At 40.7% G+C, this 24408-nt stretch overlaps 1 protein-coding gene across 3 annotated transcripts in view; it reads right to left on the bottom strand.

Annotated features, from left to right (window-relative positions):
- Positions 1–5485: 5485 nt before the first annotated feature.
- The window catches only part of LOC140198899 (uncharacterized), a 60107-nt gene continuing 41184 nt past the window's right edge, over positions 5486–24408 (bottom strand). For all 3 annotated transcript variants that reach the window (XM_072260109.1, XM_072260108.1, XM_072260110.1), the window contains exons 8-11: positions 20987–21124; positions 16335–16424; positions 14955–15098; positions 5486–10155 (exon numbers count right to left, since the gene is read on the bottom strand). In XM_072260109.1, coding sequence (XP_072116210.1) covers positions 10027–10155; positions 14955–15098; positions 16335–16424; positions 20987–21124 — 501 coding nt within the window. In that variant the 3' untranslated portion in view covers positions 5486–10026. The remainder of the gene's footprint in view (positions 10156–14954; positions 15099–16334; positions 16425–20986; positions 21125–24408) is intronic.

Here is a 24408-nt window from a genome sequence, read left to right as displayed (position 1 = left end):
TAAATAATGAAAGTAATTGTATCTTAGAGGTAGTTCCTGTAAAATTTGCAGAGAAGCATAATGTAAATTCCCAATGAGCATTACACTGTTTCCAAGTATGATTTATCCATTCACAGTTACTGTGGTGCCTGTAAAATAATAATATGAACTACTGTTTTAAGTAGGAAAGTGTACATTTGAAGACATTTTTACCATTTATACAATTTGGTTTCATATTTTCAATTCAAACAATCTTGTAATTATTAGAGATTAAATTGTGAATGGGTGGTCTTTTAAAATATAGATGGATTACATGGAAATAGAGCTTGCTTGCTTAGAAGAAACCAACTGCAGATCATAATAAATTGCCCTTCTGTCCATGGTAGAAGTTTGTCCTTCATTGGCACTTTGGTTACAGTTGTCATGCTCAAGTCATCACAGCATTATTTTCCTTATGATTTAAGAGTAAGCCTTTAAAGAACTATTTATTTCTTTATCAAAAAAGGCACTGACAACTAAGAAAGGAAAGCCTTATATGGTATCAATGTTTTCTTATATTTGTAAATTGATATTGGTAAAGGTTTCCACACAAGATTAAATACACTTTTGAAATGATAACTTTTGCACTTTTCTCTATTGATTATTTGTATCGGGGCTATTTAAAATTAGATTATATCTGGTCTAGCAAGTTCTACATTTTGTGCTTCCTTGTTGAACATTTGTACATTATTCTACTTTTGTGTTTGTTAATACAAAGCTCAAGCTGAGCCATAATTGAACTGCAGTCATTCTAGTGGATGTGGCCTAGGACATTTAATTTTGATGCAGTTCTCTGAAAACGATTTGAAAAATTAGAGTTTCTTTTGTATTTTGCCTGAATTTATTGATTAAAAAATCACTGTCTCTATTTGTGGTTATTATTTTTCCAAAGTAACTGTAAAATCGATGGAAGTGAACATATGGTGAGTAACTTGTATCGTGTTTTCTAATGAATTCGATTCAGTGTGGTTTGATTATAAATGTTCTCTTATCCATAATCCTCACAAAAGTGAATGTTTCTAGCGTAAGGAGAACAATGTGTTGGTGACCTTTTTAAGTTTCTCCTTTCTCTCTGTAACTGACACAAAAGTGAGAACATTTAAAAGATTAGAGTTAAAATTGGCAATTCATTACTTGTAAGCGACAATGCAAATTGACAGTACAGTTTGGAGACAAAAGAGACTGCAGATGTGAAAATCTGGAGAAACCCACAAAATGCTGGAGGAATAGTAGGTTAGGCAGCATCCATGGAAGGAAAGAACAGTTGACTTTTTGGGCCTCTCCACCAATCCCCCTCCTTGCAACAATGCTAAATATTATACCTGCTCCTACACCACTAACCTCACCACTATTCAGGGCCCTAAATAGTCCTTCCAGCTGCAGCAGCTCTTTACCTGTAAATCTATCCGTGCCACTTATTGCATCTGGTGTTCCCGATATGGCCTCCTTTCCTGCTATGTTGAAGCCAGATGCAAATTGGAGAAGCAGCACATATTTTGTCTTGGTTGTCTCCAATCTGATGGCATCAACATCAATTTCTCTAACTTTCTGTAACTATTATGCACCCCCCTCACCCCAATTTTTTTTTTCTCTCTCTTCTGCTTATGGCTCGTGTACTTCTCTTACCCCTCCCCTATCCTCATAACTGTCACCTTCAGCTTCCTCTTTCCATGGCCTACAGTTCTTAGGCTACGTCCACACTACGCTGGATAATTTTGAAAACGCTGGTTTTGAGTAAAAACGACAGGCGTCCACACTATGCGTTCTTCAAAATATCTCTGTCCACACCAAAACGGATATTTGGGCAAATCTACTCCTACTGGGCATACGCAGACACATCTGAAGAGAACAAGCGAAGAGGAAACGGTATAATATTTACGTTTCCGCGGCGGCATTGTGCTATTTCCATAGAATAAAACTAGAGTACCAACAACAACAGCGAAAGAAAGTTTTTAACAATGTCTTCGAGGAATACAAAGAAAACCCCCGCTGGAAAAATCAGACCGGACTTCTCCTTTTAGACAGACAATGAGGTCGAGCTGTTTCTGCAAGTTACAAACGACTACAAAGTCAGCAAAGCAGTAGGGATGTTTAATGCCAAACAAATTATTAACGTAGACAATAAAGTAAACAACACACACATGAAGCTGTCCTCTACCCAAGATCAACAAGTGAGTGGAATCTTCTGCTGCCAGACCTGCACAGTATTTCTGACAATATTTTTAAAGATAGACTCAATCAAATCAATTTAGGAGATCTAGTCAAAAAAACTCACTTTACAATTTAACTCTCACGCCGTTCACACCGACTGCGAGTTATAACACCGGTGGTCAGTCAGTGACAGTGCCGGCTTGGAGTCCCCGGGGTACAGGAGATCGAGGGTATGACCGCCGCAGACTGGGAGACCGGAGGGTACGGGCAGAAGAACAGAGGATGCAAACAGAGAAACTGAGGGGATCAGCTTGAAAGCCACCCCCAGTTTAAATTCCATGCGGAATATTTTGGAGGATCAAGAACCAAGAACAGCCGTCCAGCAATGCTTGCGCAGCAGCAAGCAGAAGCAGAAAAAGCATTGGTGTGTTGGTGTCATGACAATATTTTAAAATCTCTCCGTTTACCCCATGCACACTACAACGTGAAACAATCGTTTTCAAACTTACACACCCTGGAGAGTGTTTTCGAAAATCTCCGTTTTCATGGGATGAAAACGCTGGTTCAGTGTGGATGGAAGGTCAAAACGAAGAGAAAAAGCTTTGTTTTCAAAATTATCTGGCGTAGTGTGGACGTAGCCTTAGATTCTTCAGCCCTTTGCCTCTTCCATCTATCCTGCCAGCTCATGCTCCTCCCCCACTACCCTTTTATTCTGCCTTTAGCTCCCTTCTTTTTCAGTCCCAACGCAAGGTCTCGGCCCAGAACATTGACTGCTCATTTCTCTCCATCGATGCCTGACCGTCTTAGTCGTTCCAGCACTTTGTGGGTTGTAACCAGGTAATTTGTTTGGGTGCAGATACTATTGTGATCCTGAAAAATAAGCTGATTCTAAACAGCATTATCCTACCACGAGGAGACAGAAGTCATCCCACCTATCTGCCCATCAAGAATTTCTAATGCTTGTTGAAATATCCCATACATCGTACAGAGTTGTCAGACCCAACTTTTTAAGATTTGTATGCCAGCCTTTTAGCGAATGTATTTTTATTTAGAGATCTGCATGGTCCTTGGCTTGCTCATTGCAGAAGGACCATACTCACTGGCCCTTTACAGCATATTTTCCAATGAACTGCTGTTCTTCTCTTTTGAACATTTTGCTTACATGCAAAGACTTGGCCATGTCTCTCTGTCATAGTGACAATTTTCTGCTTTAAAAGATTTTGCACTATAAGCACAATGTTTGTTCTTAAATTCTTCTTGAAATTGCAATTATATATACTGTGGGGTGTAACAAGGAGTTTTAGTAAGTTTTTTTTAAAAAAGTGAGAAGGTAAAATCATAGTAAAAGGCAGAGCTGAGTTAAAGAAGTTTTGAACATGTTCTTAATCAGTCGTAATTTTAGAAGCATGTCAAGATTCATGATTTGTATTTTTGCATAAAGTTCACTGGACAGTATACATCCATAAAGACCATTAGAAATAGGAGCAGAATTGGGCCATTCAGCCCATTGAGTCTGCTCTGCCATTCTATCCTGGCTGATCCCAGACCCCAGATCCTACTCAACCCCATGCCATATCCTTTGATGCCTTGACCGATCAGGAAGCTATCAAATTCCACTTTAAATATACACATAGACTTGGCCTCCATTGCAGTCTGTGGCAGAGCATTCCACAGATTCACTACTGTCTGGCTTAAAAAAAAATCCTCCTTACCTCTGTTCTAAAATGTTGCCCCCTTCTATTTTGAGGCTGTGCCCTCTAGCTCTGGCTACCTCCACCATAGGAAACGCATCCATCCTATCTAGTCCTTTCAACATTTGGTAGGTTTCAATGAGATCAGACCACATTCTTCTAAATTCCACTGAGTACAGACCCAAAGTTGCCAAACACTCCTCATGTTGACCCCTTCATTCCCAGAATCATCCTCATAAACCACCTCTGGACTTTCTCCAATCACAACACACTCTCTAAGATATGGAACATAGAATAGTACAGCACATTACAGGCCCTTTGGCCCACAATGTTGTGCCGACCCTCAAACCCTGTTTCCCATATAACCTCCCCCCACCCTTAAATTCTTCCATATACTTGTCTAGTAGTCTCTTAAACTTCACTAGTGTATCTGCCTCCACCACTGACTCAGGCAGTGCATTCCACGCACCAACCACTCTCTGAGTAAAAAAAACCTTCCTCTAATATCCCCCTTGAACTTCCCACCCCTAACCTTAAAGCCATGTCCTCTTGTATTGAGCAGTGGTGCCCTGGGGAAGAGGCGCAGGCTATCCACTCTTATCTGTTCCTCTTAATATCTTGTACACCTCTATCATGTCTCCTCTCATCCTCCTTCTCTCCAAAGAGTAAAGCCCTAGCTCCCTTAATCTCTGATCATAATCCATACTCTCTAAACCAGGCAGCACCCTGGTAAGTCTCCTCTGTACCCTTTCCAATGTTTTCACATCCTTCCTATAGTGAGGCGACCAGAACTGGACACAGTACTCCAAGTGTGGCCTAACCAGAGTTTTATAGAGCTGCATCATTACATCGCGACTCTTAAACTCTATTTCTTGACTTATGAAAGCTAACACCCCATAAGGTTTCTTAACTACCCTATCTATCTGTGAGGCAACTTTCTGGGCTCTGTGGACATATACTCCCAGATCCCTCTGCTCCTCCACACTACCAAGTTTCCTGCCATTTACTTTGTACTCTGCCTTGGAGTTTGTCCTTCCAAAGTGTACCACCTCACACTTCTCTGGGTTGAACTCTATCTCCCACTTCTGCATCTTATCAATGTCTCTCTGCAATCTTCGACAATCCTCTACACCATCTACAACACCACCAACCTTTGTGTCGTCTGCAAACTTGCCAACCCACCCTTCTACCCCAACATCCAGATCATTAATAAAAATGACGAAGTCCCAGAACAGATCCTTGTGGGACACTACCAGTCACAACTCTCCAATCTGAATGTACTCCCTCCACCACAACCCTCTGCCTTCTGCAGGCAAGCCAATTCTGAATTCACTTGGCCAAACTTCCCTGGATCCCATGCCTTCTGACTTTCTGAGTAAGCCTACCGTGTGGAACCTTGTCAAATGCCTTACTAAAATCCATGTAGATCACATCCACTGCACTATCCTCATCTATATGCCTGGTCACCTCCTCAAAGAGCTCTATCAGGCTTGTTAGACACAATCTGCCCTTCACAAAGCCATGCTGACTGTCCCTGATCAGACCGTGATTTTCTAAATGCCCATAGATCCTATCTCTAAGAATATTTTCCAGCAGCTTTCCCACCACAGGCGCAAGGCTCACTGGTCTATAATTACCCGGACTATCCCTACTACCTTTTTTTTGAACAAGGGGACAACATTCACCTCCCTCCAATCCTCCGGTACCATTCCCATGGACAATGAGGACACAAAGATCTTAGCCAGAGGCTCAGCAATCTCTTCCCTCGCCTCGTGGAGCAGCCTGGGGAATATTCCGTCAGGCCCTGGGGACTTATCCATCCTAATGTATTTTAGCAACTGCAACACCTCCTCTCCCTTAATATCAACATGCTCTAGAACATCATGTTGTCCTCACCATCATCAAGTTCCCTCTCATTGGTGAAAACCGAAGAGAAGTATTCATTGAGGACCTCGCTCACTTCCACAGCCTCCAGGCACATCTTCCCACCTTTATCTCTAACCGGTCCTACCTTCACTCCTGTCATCCTTTTTTTCTTCACATAATTGAAGAATGCTTTGGGGTTTTCCTTTACCCTACTCGCCAAGGCCTTCTCATGCCCGTTCTTGCTCTTCTCAGCCCCTTCTTAAGCTCCTTTCTTGCTTCCCTATATTCCTCAATAGACCCAGCTGATCCTTGCTTCCTAAACCTCATGTATGCTGCCTTCTTCCACCTGACTAGATTTTCCACCTCACTTGGCACCCATGGTTCCTTCACCCTACCATTCTTTATCTTCCTCATTGGGACAAATTTATCCAAAACTGTTGACGTTACTCCCAAGTTTGGTCTGACTAGCGTCTTATAAAGCTTCAGCATTATCTGCTTGCTTTTATATTCTATTCCCCTTGAAATAAATGCCAACATTCCATTTGTCTTCCTTACCACAGACTTAACTTGTAAATTAACCTATGGGAGCCTTGCACGAGGACTTTTAAGTCCCTTTGCACCTCTGATGTTTGAACCTTCTCCCCATGTAAATATTGGGGAGAAGGTTCCTTTTACCAAAATGCACTGTCATACATTTCCCAACACTATATTCCATCTGCCACTTTTTTTTTTGCCCAGCCTTCCAATTTGTCTTGCTGCAGTCACGTCTTCCTCAGCACTACCCATCCCTTCACATAGCTTCATTGCCACAAAGCCATCAATTCCATTATCCAGATAATTGACAATGTGAAAAGTAGCAGTCCCAATACTGACCCCTGAGGAACACCACCGGGCACTAGCAGCCAACCACAAAAGGCTACCTTTGTTCCCACTCACTGTCCCCTGGCTGTGAGCCATTCCTCTATCTATGCCAGTGTCTTCCCTGTAACACCATCAGATTTCATCTTTTTGAGCAGCCTCGTGTGGCACCTTATCACATGCCTTCTGAAAATCCAAGTAAATGGCATCCACTGCCTCTCCTTTGTCCACCCTGCTTGATACTTCCTCAAAGAACTAACAGATTAGTCAGGAAAGATTTTCCTTTAGAGAAACCATGCTGACTTAGACTTATTTTATCATTAGTCTCCAAGTACCTTGACTCCAACCACTGAGGTTTGGCTAACTGGCCTATAATTTCTTTTGCCTTCCTCCCTTCTTAAAGAGTGGAGTGATATTTGCAATCTTCCAGTCCTCTGAGATCATGCCAGAATCAAGTGATTCTTGAAAGATTATGATCAATGCATCCGTTATCTCTTCAGCAACCTCTCTCAGGATTCGGTGATGTAGTCCATTTCACCCAGGTGACTTATCCACTTCAAGACCTTTTGAGTTTTCCTAGTGGTTTTTCTTCCTTTTGTAGGTAATGGTGCTCACTCCTGCTCCAAGATACTCATGGACCTGTGGCAGACTGCTAGTGTCTTCCACAGTGAAAACTGATTCAAAGTACTAAGTTCATCTGCCGTTTCTTTATTTCCCATTACTACCTCACCACCATCATTTTCCAGTGGTCCAATATCAACTCTCACCTCCCTTTTACTCTGTAACTGGAAAAACTTTTAGTATCTGGCTTTATATTATAGAGTTGTAGCTGCTCTATATTATGTACTTGTAATTTCAATGGTACATAAAGAATTAACCCCAGCACTTGAGTCTCAACAGATTTACAAATATTAACTTCAAAGTGGCAATTAAATTAGATTAGATTAGATTAAATTGCCCAATAATTTAACCCTTGCCAAGTAGGAGCAAACATTCCTTCAAGGGGCCCACTAGAAATTGCTTGAACTAAGCTGGCAATGCTGGTGTTACAAGAATCACCCCTTGTAATAATGATCAGAGAGAATCTGTATTAACCAACAAGTAACCTTTATTGTCTCAACTAAAAAGCACTTGGGTTCACAAACTAACTGTGCACACACCCACAAGAATTCCCTGAGCAGTCAATGAAAAGAAAAGGTATTACTCCGGAGAGGAATCTACACTGGCTGGGCGTTCCTCGTGGTCCTGATCTCCACCTGTCCGTGGGGTCTTCCTTATCCACAATGGTTCGTCTCTGGTTGCTGGGGAGTTATCGCTGTTAAGTATTTGGAGCTCCTGACTCTTACAGTGTTCCTCATCAGTTGAATTGGTGGACCTCCCTCTCATTGGCTCAAGGTCACCTGACCTACCTGGCTCACCTTCCTGTTTCTACTCCAGGGCTGCCACCAATGTTTTATGGTTCTTTCCCCCACCTCCCACTGGTGTCTATTTGTTTCTTCTAACTCTGGCTGGTCCAAACCAGTTAAACCAAGCAACCCAGACACTGAACCTAATGAGATTAGAATGCTGCTTTGGTAGGTCTGGGACTTTACATAATAAATAGCTACTTGTCCCAGAATGATCTTAGGTTTAGCAGGTCATTCTCTGAAGCTCCCTGTGTCCACATTAAACTGCTCTGGTTAGATTATCCCAGCAAAAGAATCAGTTCAGAAGTCAAAAGATGGGGGGTGGGGGGGGGGGGGGGGGGGGGAGATCAAAGATGATTGGTTTGTCTGCTTCCCCTGTCCTTGATTCATCCAAATTCCCTAATTTGTAAACTATAGTTCTTTGTCAACTTTCACTGTCCTTGATTCATTCAAATCCACTAATTAATAGACGAGTTCCTTCTGGCCAACACAAGTTTTTGTTTGTAACCACTAACACTGAACAGAATTCATTGGTTTGGAAAGTTCAGATAAGTTGAAGCGAAACTTTATGCTCTGACATGGTTCATTCAACAGAAAGTTTTCTGTTTAAAATAAATGTCATCTTGTAACATCTGCCTGAGACATTTTAAAATGACCATACGCATTCCCATGTACTCTATGAAAGGAAAATACTAAAATTGAGTTTAAAAAGGTGTATCCTCCAAATGTGCAGATGCCTGCCTGGTAATTATTTGGGGCTGTCCTGACTTTGGCAAGAACAATCTGTGTTGGGTAAAACTATTGACCAAACCCTGGTGTTATTTCTATAAGCTACATCATAATGAGACAAACAGAGTAACTAACTCTTACTGCAATGTGAAACTTGCCTGAACCGTCCAGCCACTAAATTATGTCTGGTGTTGAACACAAGTGGTTACAAAAAAAAATATGCAACGCCAGCATAACTGAAGCATAGGCCCTCTGAAGCCGTGTGTTTGCTGCAATGTAGCTGGTAGTTTAGAACTTTGGTATATTTAAAATGGAGATGTTCTTGATTAATAAGGGTGTCACAGATTACAGGGCGAAGGGAGAAGAATGGGTTTGAGGGGGATAATAAATCAGCCATGATGGAATGGCAGAGAAGAATATGGGCTGAATGGCTTAATTCTACTTCTGTGTCTTGTGGTCTAACATGTAATTGCTGAGTTCAAAAGTTAGTAAATCTTGTTATGAGCAGTTGATTGTATTAGTTTAAATTGAGCCTAATAATTTATGCAAAAGTAGGAATTTCTGAAAGGAAATATTTACTGTAGACAACAGTAACATTTTTTCCAAATGTGCTAGAAAGGATTAAGTCTTTCCAGATTTCTTCTTTTCTGAAACTTTCTTTTCAAACTACTTAAAACCATGATTTTCATCCCTATGCTGTATCAATATCCACATTCACTATCTTGCCAATAAATCTCACCTACAATTTGCTTTTAAAATGTCTTCTAGCTCTGAAACCCACTGGCAGTTGAGTAATTCTTTCTTGGATAAGTGCCTGGTAACAGTTGCTAATGGCAAAGACACCAATACAAAATGTACTCTAGTCCAAGTGAGCTGAAACAAGGTCAAGGAGAATTTCTTTGGTGTTACACAGAGATATTTTTTAAAAAATTGTTGACCTATATTGTTGAAACAAGTTCTCATGGTCCATTTAATTCCATGAAACAAAACCTTAAAATAGATGAGATTTCTCTATTGAAACTAAGAATTCAAATTGTAAAAAACTACTGTTTTGCAATCAATTAATCAACATTAAATTCAGAAATAAAATCATTTTCAAAGAATGATCAAAAGAATGGAAATTAGTAGTTCAAAAATAGGAAATCTGAGTTACGCCATCACATTGATTAAGTTACAGCACAAGTCTATAGTGGATTAAATCTGTAAGGTCAGAAATTTGTAAGTGAAGCTACTTCAGACTGACTTGATTGGATAAGCATAGTTGGATAATTTAGGCATCAGGCAATAAGTTCCATGCCCGGCCAGCATCAGTCTTTAGAATTTGTTGACCAGTTATATGGAAGATAAACAATTTTGATGATTTCATGGTCCCTGAGTTCTTTCAGTGCTTTCTTCTTTGGTGAATCTTGTAGGTGCTCGAACACCCATTGCAGCAACTAAACAGAGAACAAATTATTTTAAATAAGGCAGAGTCTTTTACATTGAGGAATGTACTTGTAAAGTGAAAATAGGAATACATTTTTAAAAACAAAATAAATTGAAAGTTTAATATTTAAGGGAAGTGGTAATCTGTCAGTCTGAACTAATATTTCTGGTCACTAAATACATGGATGGGAGAAATATGGAGGGCTATGATCTAGGTGCAGGTCAAAGGAACCAAGAAGAATAACAGTTTGGCATGGACTAGGTGAGCGCAAGAGCCTGTTTCTATGATGTAGTGCTCAGACTGTAATCATATCTAACCAACTGGCCTTAGCACGATTTTTATTTTTTTAAGTATAATAATTAGAGGTGAACAAAGTAATCCACTGTCTGAAAGGGCAGTGGAGCAGAAGTCCTCATGTTTTAGTGAACGCTTTGTGAATGGCAGATATAGGTAAGATGGCAGTGCGTGCAATTACAGCAGCTTCTACAGAGTCAACCAAAGGTGTTATTGTCCTTTTTAAATGCATCTTTTACAATTGCAAGACCCTAATGGACATTAAGAACAAAGTACTCCAGGTCCATCTTCAACGAGTTGCTCGTCGGTGGAGAAACTGAAGGAGCTGGACTTGTGCAACTGCTTGCATCAGAGAGGCTTTGGAGGAGTCAGTGCATGAAGGTGATGTGCAGTGTAACAGTGAGTGATTGTCTTTGTCTCTTCACTGGTGATTGCAAGACCCCAGTGGACAATGTAGATGCAGAATGCTGCAAGTCCAATTCTCTGATTTTAGTAGACAGTGGGGGAGCTACATGCCCTCGATTGTAGCGGTGTCACCTGTTTACAGCTGCCCAGGAGAGAGGTGTCAGAACTGGTGCGCTCCACTGGGACCAAGCTGGAGACTCTGCCGCCCACCTCCCCCGCCCCCATTGCTCGCTGGACAGAAGCAAAACTGTTTTGTGTTCGACTGCAGATTGCTGCAACGTCCCTGGACTCAGGTTCTTGGACTATTTTTTTTTCCAGTGTGACTACTTCACTGACATGTGCCTTGAGCTGTGTGACTGTTAATACTGTGCTTTAAACCTGGCCAGTAATGCTGTTTCATTTGGCTGTATTTATTGGTATTCACATATGGTTGAATGACAATTAAACTTGAATTTTCTGGGTTTTATTGTGTGGGGGAGGGGGATTTGGGGGTCGATGTGCCTGTTCTGTTTTTGTTCATTTTTTTCCTGTGAGGAGGGATCTGGGGGTTGATGATCATGCTGCCATTCTTTCTCGGTTTCATGGCTAACTAGAAAAAAAGAATTTCTGAGTTGTATACTTTGATAGTAAATAAACCTTTGAACTTGAATGCAGGCATAAGGATTGGATGCTGAGAAATGGGATTTAATCTATTTGTGACACGGAATATTTGAACACCAAGAAAACGACTTTATACAAAGTTGTTCAGAATCCGAAGTTTGTACATCCTTCCGTGAGTGTCCTCCACCTGCTCTGGTTTCCTCCCACACTCCAAAGATGTACTAGTTAGGAGGTTAAGTGGTCATTGTAAATTGTTCTGTGATTAAATTTAAGAATCTTAATTTTTTAAGAACTCTAATTGTAATTTGTTCTGGAGAACTCACCTAGTGAGGCATTATGGGTGGAAATGAGAAATAAGCAAGGTATGACAATGTTCATGGGAATATTACAGACCACCCAGCAGTCCAACAGAACAAATTTGTAGAGTGATCGCAGACTGTTGCAAAAAACATAAGGCTGATAGTGGGTGATTTTAACTTTCCATATATTGACTGAATTCCATACTGTAAAAGGACTAGCTGGGATAGAGTTTGTCAAATGTGTTCAGAGAAGATTCCTATTCAGTACATAGAACTCCCAAAGATAGTGTGTGATACTGGATCTGCTATTAGGGACTGAGACAAGGCAGGTGACAGAAGTTTGTGTACTTTGTGACTGCAATTCCATTAGTTTCAAAGTAAATATGCATAAAAAATAGGTCTGGTCCATGGATTGAGATTCTAAATTGGAGAAAGGTCAATTTTAATGGTATTAGAAATGATCTGGCAAAAGTGGATCGGGACAGGCTGTTTTCTAGCAAAGGTATGCTTGGTAAGTGGGAGGCCTTCAAAAGCAAAATTTTGAGTACAAAGCTTGTATTTTCCTGTCAGAATAAAAGGTAAAGATAAAAGTACGGAACCTTGGTTTTCAAGAGATATTGAGGCCCTGGTTTAAGAAAATAAGAGGCAGATTTGTAGATGACACCAAGATTGGGGGTATAGTGGGCAGTAAGGAAGGCTATCATGGCTTGCATAGGGATCTGCATCAGCTGGCAAAATGGGCTGAGAAATGGCAGATGAATTTTAATACAGACATGTGTGAGGTGTTGCACTTTGGTAGAACAATGGGATCTGTGAATATAGGTCCATAATATGTTGAAAGTGGCGTCACAGATAGATAGGGTTGTAAAGAGAGGTTTTGGCACATTGGCCTTCATAAATCAATCTATTGAGTGCCGGAGATGGGATGCTATGTTGAAGAGACCTAATCTGGATTATTGTGTGCAGTTTTGGTCACCTACCTACTGTAAAAACATAAGTAAGGTTGAAGAATTACAGAAAATTTACAAGGATGTTCTTGGGTCTGGAGGACCAGAGTTATAAGGAAAGATTGAATAGGTTAGGACTGAATTCCTTAGAAAGTAGAAGATTGAGAGAATATTTGATAGAAGAATACAAGATTGAGATAAATGGAAGCAGGCTTTTTCCACTGAGGTTGGGTGGGACTACAACCAGAAGTCATGGGCTAAGGCTAAAAGGTGAAAAGTTCAAGGGGAACCTGAGGGGAAACTTTTTCATGCAGAGGGTCATGAGAATGTGGAATGAGCTGCCAGCACAAGTGGTGCACACAAGCTCGATTTCAATGTTTAAGAGAAGTTTGGATAGGTGCAGGTCGATGGGAGCAGGTAGATTAAATGGTCAAGGCATGATGGGCCAAAGGGCATGTTTCTGTTCAGCACTTCTCTAGGACTCTATTACGCTAAGGTTGCTGGGTGGTGCGGTTTGTAGGATCAGAAGGACCTATTCCGTGTTGCATCTTTAAATAAATAATTTAATGAAGGTTGAGTTTACCCCACTGTTAATGTTCATTCAAACACTGGGCCGTAGGACTAGATAGCTTACTGCTCCTTCGAGTCTGCGCTGTCATTCATTGAAAACACATCTCATCCTTTACCTCAGCACTATTTTCTTACACTAGCTCTATATGACTTGATTATCTTGATGCCCAGAAATCTTTCTACCTCTGTTTTGAAGTAACTTTGGGAACAATTGAGTGACTTAAGTGTCAGCTGGGGAGCACTTTGACCACAGTAACTATAACTATTAATATTCTAAAACTAACAGAGTTATGAACAAAGGACTTGTCCAAGAATTAGTCCATCTTTCAAACTGGAGCAAGGTGAATTTTGGACATAGGGGTCTTATTAGGTGGGATATTTAGCCCATAAAGACTGTTAAGTGGGAGGCTTTTAAGTATTGAAGAGAAGTGTGCTCTTGAAGGAGAAGGCTGGCAAGTTTACGAAATACTGGTTGAAGAGATATTCAGGCTCTTAGAAAAAAGGTACAGACTGAGCTTAAGCAACCAAAAACAAGCAAGTTCCTTGATGGCTTACAAGAAACATTGTACATTGAACAGTAAAATGTGATGGAACAGCAGTCTTGGTTAAGGAAAATCTCAAGAGACTCAATGGGTATATTAAGAGAGTAAAATGCTGTGTAGGAAGAGAATAATCCCTTTAAAGATCAACATGGCCATCAATGTGTAGAGCCACATGAGATGGGTAAGATTGTTAATGAATATTTTCATCAGATGTTACTACAGAGAAAACGACAGCTTATGAAAGGAGTGCTGTCTATGACCAGATACGACTTGCCAGTGAGATGGTGTATAAATCCCCAGGCCCTTACCAAGTTTGCATTCTTGAATCTTGTGGGAAGCTAGGGAACAAAGTACAAAGGCGCTTGCAGAGATACTGGCTGACATTCCAGAAGACTGGAAGTTGCTAATGTACTGTTAATTAAGAAGGGCAGCAAACCCAGGCCAGTAAATCTGATGTCAGTGTTGAGAAAGTTACTGGATGGGATTCTGAGGTACAGGATCTATTAAAATTTGAATTGACGAGGTCTGGTCAGGGATAGTGTGGTTTGGTGTGTAGGAAATTGTGTCTGACAAATCTTAGTTTTGGCAGGAGGATAGATAAGGACAAGGCAGTAATCACCATCTCTATGGGTTTTAGCAAGGCCTTTGATAAGGTCCCATATGGCAGGCTAAACTGAAAGGTTAGATTTCTTGAGATACGCAGAGAGATGGCTAACTGGATTCATAATATGCTCAATGATACGAAGCAGAGTGATGGTCAAAGGTTATTTCTTGGACTGGATCCCTTGTCAAGTGGTGTGCTACAGAGGTGGATGTTGGGACCTCTGTTTATGTTAATGCTTTTTGAGGTACAGTTACAAAGCATAGTTACTAAGTTTATGGATGATAGTAAAATAGGTGGTATCAGTGATGGTTATCAAAAATTACAAAGGGATCTTATTCAGCTAGATAAATAGGTTAAGAAGTAGCAATGTTTTCAATTTGGACAAATGTAAAATACATTCTGGGAAGTCATACCAGGGAAGAATTTATTCGTCAGGGCGAACATTCATTGTATATTGTGGAACAAAGTGACCTCAAAGTACAATTACATGGTTCACTGAAAATGGTGACTTTTAGTCCGGAGATGAAAATTGCAGATTACTTCCTTACCTTTTCATCTGTTCCACCAAAATCAACTTTGTACCATTTGAAAATTTGACTCAGACGAAGTTCCTTTTTGGCCACATCAACTTGACAGCTTTCAGCACCATCAAGAAAAGCTTCAGCTGAAATCTTTAATTGGTGTTCGATGTCCTACATTTGGGTATCAAGATACAGTTTTAATTTAGCAAACTACACCTTATTACCACTTGAAAAATGCATTTGTACATTGCTTAGAAGCATGCAAGTACTGAAACAACAGCTAAACTTTAGGTACAAACTACTTGCAGGGCTCTAGAAACCCTCTGAAAATGGCTTGTATCACATGTACCAATAAGCATTAGGAGGCTGCTACTTGTGGAAAAACAGCCTGACCCTGTTCTATGTTCAAGTTTGATTGTCATTCAACCACACACATGTATACAGCCAAACAAAACATTGTTCCTCCAGGGTCAACGTGCAAAACAATCCATATAGCCACACAAGGCACATATAGTTACGATCGCACAGCCACAAGATAATATTAGCACAAGTCCCTGGGTGGTATGCCCTCAAGATTGATGGTGCATTAGAATCAGTCCTGGAGCCACATTTCTGCAAGAACAAACATGCAGCAGTTCCTCATCTCATGCTGGATCAGCCAATCCAGTTTGTCTTCCAGGGAGCAAATACTGGAGAGCAGCACTGATGGGAGAACTGACTGGTAGGGACCAGCCCTCAATCTAGTATACCAACCATACCCCCGTTCTCTCCCCTGGGAGGCTACAACCAGCGCATGTCGCGCATAAAAGCCGGATCCACACACCAGGGCCACACGGGTTCTCTGCCATCAGTCTTGCCAATGAACTGATCTTACAATATTTTGTATTATCAATTCCATCAAGGTCTTGCAATCACATGACAAATATTTAAGATAAATTCAGTGGACCCAGAGAGGCTGCTGCAACTAAGTGTGCCTCCATTTTATCGGAAGTTCTCAGTACTTTCCACTGGTGTTATTTAATGTCCTTGTCTGTTCTTGCTTCATTTAGGATCTAATGGTTAACTTGCATTACAACACAAGTTCAAAATCGGGTAAAATCATTATTTTTCTGGGGGAGGGGGCATGAAGAGCCATTTTCTAATTCTGTTTAGAGCTTATCACCTGGCTAATTCAAGTTGAAAGTGATTGGGCTGCTTGTTTACCCATCATGGCCTTGTAGTTTTCTTGCAGGCCAAGATTTAAAATGTGAAATAAAATTCTAATTCAAATGACTGAAAACTTTTTAATTACATGGTTACAACCCAAACAGGATTTGCGAACGTCATTCTAAATTTAAGCCAGAGTATTGACAGTGGAAAGTGACACTGAAAACCTTGCAACATTTTGAAATGGTATTTAGAACAAACCTTCGCAGAGTAGGTCTTGATGGGAGGACAGCTTTGAACTCCACAGTTTAAAGCAAAATGAATCAGTGGCTCCACTTCCTCCAGTGCAGCCTGAAAAGTTAGAGCTCAACTTAAATTAATGAAATAATGAGTGAAATGTTTTTCAAAATGAGGTAACAATTGTTATTCCGACTACCAAGTATACCCTCTTCTCGCTACTGCCATTGGGCAGGAGCTACAGAAGCCTAAGGTCCCACACCACCAGGTTCAGGAATAGTTATATATAACCTTACAACCATCAGGCTCCTGAAACAGCAGGGATCACTTCATTCACCACGACTGTGAATTGATACCACAGCCTACAGACTCACCTTCAGGGATTCCTTACAACTCACATTCTCAGTATTATTTTTATTTGCACATTGGTTGTTTGTCAGTCTCAATTTTTTTGTAAAATTCTATTGTATCACTCTTTCCCTGTAAATACTTGCAAGAAAGTGAACCTCAAGATAGTATTTGCAACGTATACAGTATGCACTTAAATAATAAATTTACTTTGAGCTTTGACTAGAGGTCTGTAAGCAGTGTTGACATCTGTTGTTTGTGATGTATACAAACAAGATGGACAAAAATGTAGGTGTGTGATTAGTAAACCTGCAGATGAAGTGAGGACGCTCAAAATCACTATTGCCAGTATGTGAAACATACCAGAATTGATTGCTATTCGGTGCCAAGCACAAAACACAGGACAATAACATAACAGACAACAGAATAGCAACCAACAATCTACAAAACAATAGTGCAAACAGCCATGAGCCATCAACAATTAGCAGAATGGTAACATGCACAAACATTAATAACCAAACATAAATAAATGTGAACATAGGAACAAACTTCATAATTACCAACAGGACAAGGAGACTATTTAACAGATGTTCTACAAAGACAGTTAGGTTATTAAATCTTGAGTGAGTTTTTTTTTTGGAGAAGCTGGGCAGCTACAGGAAAGAAACTTTGGAGATGATGTGTAATTATGGTGGTGATGGACTTGTAGCGTCTCCCTGATGACAATTTGGTGAATAGGTGACTGCTAGGATGGGTGGAGTCAGCAGTAAATTTTTGTTCTTCATTCTGGTGATGAGTAGGTCTTCTAATATTGGTGGCCGAGAGCCAACGATCTTCGCTGAGTGGACCACTTGCTGCAACCTGGACTTGGAGAGGGAGCTGGTGGCGAGAAACTAAACCATTGTCAATGATGGCTGAGTAAAAATTCATTAGGTTACAGCCTGAGATGTTAAGTTTCCTACGCTGGCTTGGGAAGAACAATCCGCTTGGCTTTCCTAGTGATGAGCATGATGTGCTTGTCCTACTTCGATATATCGGTAATGGTAGTCCCCAGGAATTTAAATGACTTGACCACAGACACGGCATGACCATTAATTTTCAAGGCGGGTGGAGACAAGTAGGAGGATTGTTGGCAGAAGTCAATCCTCATTTCCACTGTCATGACAGCATTAAACTCCAAGTTGTTACGAGCACACCATGCTGCATGACGGTCCATCTCTCTTTGAGAGTGGGTCACATTATTATTAGAGACGAGACTAACTACCTCCGTGCCATCTGCGAACTTTGGCATTTTAATGGATTTGTCTGTAAAGGTACAATCATTTGTATAAAGTGACAGCAGGAGGGGTGAAAGAACAGCCCTTGGGAATGCTTGTGCCGATAGACATTGGATCAGTCAAGGAGAAGCCCGTCAGGAAGATTGTAATCCACTGACAGATACTGTATGGTACAGCTAGCTGGGTTAGCTTGCTGTTGAGCAACTCTGGAACAACAGCTTTGAAGGTGAAGCTAAAATCCACAAACAGGATCCCCATATAAGTGTTGAGGAAATCCAAATGTTGAAGCAAGTAATGAAGGCACAAGTTAAGTGCATTCTTAACTGAGGGATTTGCTCTATAAGTAAACTAGTGGAACAAGAAGAGGATCAGTAGTGTACTTAAGGTAGACCAACATCAGACATTCAAAGGTTTCCATAACTACTGAAGTCAGAGCGACTGGCCTATAATCATTAGGTCCAGCGATCTTGTCTTTCTTGGGAACTGGAACAACTGTAGCAACTTTAAAGCAGTCCAGAATCCTGCATAATTGCAGGGAATTGTTAGAAATATCTCAGTGAAGACAGGTCTGGGAGTACCAGGGGAGACACCATTAGAGCTTGCAGCTTTCCTAATGTTCTGTTTTCCAAATAGTCTTCTGGCTTCACAGAAAATACAGGATGAGATGGAGTGAAGGGGAGGAGGCTGAAGAAGGTGAATGGGGCTGGGGTGAAGTAGGGGATAGTGATTGTGAAAGGGAGGGGGTAGGTGCTCAGCAAATCAGGATCAGAGGAAGTGAAATGTTGATGGTGCTTATCAAACCAGCAATAAAGTCGATTGAGCTAATTGGCCAAGCTAGGGGAGGGGGAGACTTGGGAACACTTTTGTTTGAAGTTGTTAAGACTTTGTAGGGGACTCCAAACTGTCCAACTATTGTTGAAGTGGAAGATGAAGTTTAATCTAGATAAGTGTCGTACTTTGGGAGTTCAAATACAGAGGGCAGTATATAGAAAGTGGTGGGACCCTTTGGAGCAATGACATACAGAGAAATATTGGGGTGCAAGTTCACAACTTCCCAGGAGTGACAATACCAGTAGGTATGATGGTAGTGAAGGTACACTTGCCTTCCTTGGTCAGATGTTGAGTATAAAAAATCAGGAAGTTATGTTGCAGTTCTATAAATCTTTAGTTAGGCCACATTTGGCGTACTCTGTTGTTCTGGTCATTGCATTACATGAAGAATATGAGGCTTTGGGACGGTGTTGATGAAGATCACTAGGATGCTGCCTGGATTAGAGAGCATTAGCTAAAGGGGGAGGTTGGAAAGACTTGGACATTTTTTCTGGAGCATTGGAAGCCAAGGGGCCTGAGTGGAAAAGAAGTAGGTGCCTGGAATGTGCTGCCAAGGGCATTTAGAAAGGCACAAACTGGCAGGGAATAGGGGGATATGACCTATATGCAGGCAGATGGGGTTAGTTTGGATTGCTACCATGGTTAGTGTAGACATCATGAGCTAAGGGCTTGTACCAGTGCTGTACTAGGCTACGTATTCTACATGGACCTCAGCAAAGTTTTTGAGATGGTCCTATATGGAAGCCTGCTCCAAAATATATGGGATCCACAACAAATTGGAAAACATGAATCAGATATTGCCTTGATGACAGGAGACAGAGTATGATCATGGAGGGTTGTTTATGTGATTGGAAGCCTTTGACCAATGGTTCACCAAGGGAAGTGTTAGGACATTTACTGTATGATTTTGATATGAATACGAGAGGTATTCTTAAGTTTGCAGGTGACACCAATATCACTCATGTTATAGAGGTGTAGGCTAAGGTATGACATCGATCAGTTAGTAAGATGGAATTTAATCCTGACAGGAGCAGGGTGATGCATTTTTAAGATTAATATCACAATTGCAATGGTAGAGCCTTGGGGATTGTTAAGGAACAGAAGGACTTAAGGTGTACAATTCCAAGGATCGCTGTAGGTGGCAGCACAAGTAGAGAAGGTAGTATACAGTATGAGATATTTGTCTTCATTGGCCAAGGCAAAAAATACAAGTGCAGGAGGTTATGGTACAGGTTTATAAAACATGGTTAGGCCACAAAAGGAGTACTGTGTACAGTTCTGTTAACCACATTATAGGAGGAGCCTGACTGGTTTGGACAGTACACAGAAGGGATTCACCAGGGTGTTGCCTGGGCTAAAGAATGGAGGTATACACAATCATGAGCAGCATAGACAGGATAGATAGATACCCTGCCTTGAGTAAAAGTTTCCTGCTAAATATGGAGGATACATAGAGCAAAGAGTAAGAGGTTTAAATGGAGGCAGAATTTTTTCATCAAAAGATGCCTGCATTCTGGAACGCCCTGCCTGAGTAGGTGATGGGGATAGGTACTCCATGATATTTACATATCTAGGTGAGCATTTGAATTACCAAGGCATTGAAGGATATGGTCCAAGAGATGCTAAATTAGATGAGTATGGATGGGTACAAGATGGTTGGCTTGACACATGCTGAAGGGCCTGCTTCTGTGCTACATGACTCTGACTCGAAACACAAGGCTAAGCATAGATTGAAAACTGAACAACGCTGAACAATCCCTCGATCTGCTGTTCATAGCTCCAATGTAGACAGGGCTGCATTGTGAGCTGGAAATACACTTAAAAGTTTAAGTAAAACCCTGCTTCACTCAGGATGAATATTTACTGCCTTCAAAGGTGATGATGATCTTAAATTATGAGTCTGTAACCTTTCATTTCACATGCCTTTCCACGTGATCAGCGCAGGATACAAATCATAAGCCATTTGCCTTTTGGGCTTGAATGATTGAATGATGTTGCTAAGGAAGACAGACATGTACAATTAGCTCTGGCTTGGCACTCTAACCGAGTGCAGCTTGTTCAAGTATCACAATTCCAGAGCACATTTTCTGCTACTATATAATGTAGCTCAAGGAATAGCAAATTAAGCCAATAAAAATAAATTTGCAGAATAATTATCTGCCTGATAGAGAATTATCATAAAATTATTTATCAATACACACACACACACAATGAACTAACCTTGAGACGTGGATCACCCTTTGAAAAAGGTTTTGTCAATTGAGCAATGCCCTTTTGGTTCCCCCGCAGTACACCATTTTCTATATCTTGCAGTGTAAAGACTTCTCCACCAATCACATAACTTGCAGTATTAAAAAACTAAAAAATGGCATGGAAATAATTTTCAGATGAGGTTTCCTTTAACACAATAATAGATCATTCTAATTTATGTAATGATCATTAAATTAATCTGGCTGTGTGGCTCTACATCACTAGCACCTTCACTGAGGAGACAATGGTAATGAACGCATGGTACTTTTCCACCATGTTTTCACACTTATTTTCTTAAAATGATACCATTTTATAATGAATGAATAATCAAGACCCCTTGTTACTTTTGACTAGAAAACTTGCCATCTGATAAACTGGGTTTTGCATATTCAAATCTGAGCTAGAACTATTCCTAGTACGAAATCACAGGTACAATGGTGGTATTAAATATAATTTGTTACTAGGTAGCAAGCTCACAGGAGAGAAAGTAGAACTATATTAGCATAGGGATGTTCTTCCAGCGATCAGAGTGAATGATGTTATTGGAACAGAGCAGATAGATCTCTATCCTGTTGGCTGCATGAAATGGAGAGTTTTATGTCCCAGCTCTGCCTCATCATGCTCAACAAAATATCCTCCTCACCCTCCATACTACTAAACAGGGACAGGTGGATCCTAAATGAGACTATGTCAAGTTTCGAAACAGAATTCCCCTAGAGTGAGCCTTCAGTGTAGACAAATGTATGATCCACCAAGTTTTTTTTTTACTTTTCACAAGTTATGATTGGGATCATTGCAAATAACACTGAATGATGCAAACAAATTTGGAAAGATGTTTCCTTTAGGTTAAGTCAGCAATGAATATAAGGCAGAAGTTCCTACAAAAGGTGATTAGGAACACAGTAGAGTATAAAGACAAAGCTTGTTTCTATGGAAAGATGACATGGAATGACTAGTAGAGACATCTCATTAGTTTCACAGAATATAATTGCAACATACACAGTAGCTGCACCATGATATCAAAAATGTATCCAGGCTGCACTGAGGTTCTAATTTTGCCTCTCAAAGTAATGGCTATGATTATCTGATAACAGAAACAATAATACTGCTGGAAAATTTGAAAACTGACATTGCTATGATTCTAAGTATAAAATTCTGGAAATACTCAGCAAATCTTTGGCTGGTCTCAGAGTGTGGAGGAGGAGGCAGCATTATGAACTGCAAATGAAGTACCAGATTAGAAATAGGTAATTAATTTGATCTGTCACCTGGAATAGATATTTCAATGGTGAACAATGGGAAACAAGAGCAAATATGACAGGTACTCCACTCCCCAAAAATTATGGTGCACTAGAAATGTAAAAAAACTGATGGAAATAATCAGCAAAAAAGTATTTATAGAAGCAGAAGATTGTTAACATTTCCGACTTTCAACTTTAATCCAACTCCTGCCTGTTCACACTTGACTTTAGGCCCTGGGAATTGAAGTTCTCAAAGGATTTCCGCCGGTTTTATACAAAAATAATGCTTTCTTGGGTGTTCAAATCAATCCACTGAGTTTAAGGTAGGAGCATGGTTGAACGGTTACTGAGAAAATATATTTGCAGAAAATAATGACAGTATGCTTTCAATATGTTGAATTCTACAGACGACTGGCTGAATGATGTCGACAGACATAGGTATTGATTAAAAGGATTAAAAGCCTTAAACATAAGACCATAAGATATAGGAGCAGAAGTAAGCCAATCAGCCCATTGAGTTTGCTCTGCCATTCAATCATGGGCTGATCCAATTCTTCCAGTCATCCCCACTCCCCTGCCTTCTCCCCATACCCTTTGACGCCCTGGCTAATCAAGAACCCATCTACCTCTGCCTTAAATACACCCAATGACTTGACCTCCACAGCCACTCGTGGCAACAAATTCCACAGATTTACCACCCTCTGACTAAAGTAATTTCACCACATCTCTGTTCTATCGTCCTTCAATCCTGAAGTCGTGCCTTCTTGTCCTAGAATCCCCTACCATGGGAAATAACTTTGCCATATCTAATCTGTTCAGACCTTTTAACATTCAGAATGTTTCTATGAGATCCCCCCTCATTCTCCTGAACTCCAGGGAATACAGCCCAACATCTGCCAGATGTTCATGTTCCTTTCATTCATGGAATTATTCCCGTGAATCTTCTTTGAACCCTCTCCAATGACAGTTTATCCGTTCTAAAATAAGGAGCCCAAAACTACACACAATACTCCAAGTGGAGTGCCTTATAGAGCCTCAACATCACATCCCTGCTCTTATATTCTATACTTCTAGAACTGAATGCCAACATTGCATTTGCTTTCTTCACCACCAACTCAACCTGGAGGTTAACCTTCAGGGTATCCTGCACAAGGACTCCCAAGTCCCTTTGCATCTCTACATTTTGAAGTCTCTCGCTATCTAAATAATAGTCTGCCCATTTACTTCTTCCACCAAAGTGCATGCCCATACACTTTCCAACATTGTATTTCATTTGCCACTTCTTTGCCCATTCACCTAAACTATCTAAGTCTCTCTGCAGGCTCTCTGTTTCCTCAACACCAGCCGCTCCTCCACCTAAGTTTGTATCATTGGCAAATTTAGCCACAAATTCATTAATCCCATAGTCCAAATCATTTGACATACATCATAAAAAGCAGCGGTCACAACACTGATCCCCGTGGAACTCCACTGGTAACCGGCAGCCAGCCAGAATAAGATACCTTTATTCCCACTCTCCGTTTTCTGCCGATCAGCCAATGCACCACCCATGCTGGTAACTTCCCTGTAATTCCATAGGATCTTATCTTGCCAAGCAGCCTCATCTGTGGCATCTTGTCAAAGGCCTTCTGAAAATCCAAGTACACCACATCTACTGCATTTCCTTTGTCTGTAATTTCCTCCAAAAATTGCAGTAGGTTAGTCAGGCAGTATTTTTCTTTCAGGAAACCATGCTGGCTTTGGCCTATCTTGTCACGTGCCTCCAGGTACTCCATAATCTCATCCCTAACAATCGATTCCAACGATTTCCCTACCACTGATGTCAGGCTAACAGGTCCACAGTTTCCTTTCTGCTGCCTCCCACCCTTCTTAAATTGCAGAGTACCATCTGCAATTTTCCAGTCATCCAGTACAATGCCAGAATCTATCAATTTTTGAAAGATCATTGTTAATGCCTCTGCAATCTTTCCAGCAACTTCCTTCAGAACCCAAGGGTTCATTCCATCAGGTCCAGGAGATTCATAATTCATCTTTTCCTTCCTAATGACCTTCCGCAAGTTTTTAAAAAGCTTCCTAATCCTCTTTCTTCCCACTCGCTTTGGCTTACTTGTTTGCCCTCTCTTCTGCTTTTACTTTGGCTCTGGCTTCACT

The sequence above is a fragment of the Mobula birostris genome, chromosome 6 (assembly GCF_030028105.1).
Source record: "Mobula birostris isolate sMobBir1 chromosome 6, sMobBir1.hap1, whole genome shotgun sequence".
Classification (NCBI taxonomy): domain Eukaryota; kingdom Metazoa; phylum Chordata; class Chondrichthyes; order Myliobatiformes; family Myliobatidae; genus Mobula; species Mobula birostris.
Note: the sequence above shows the minus strand (reverse complement) of the source record. Positions and strands in the feature narration are given on the sequence as shown.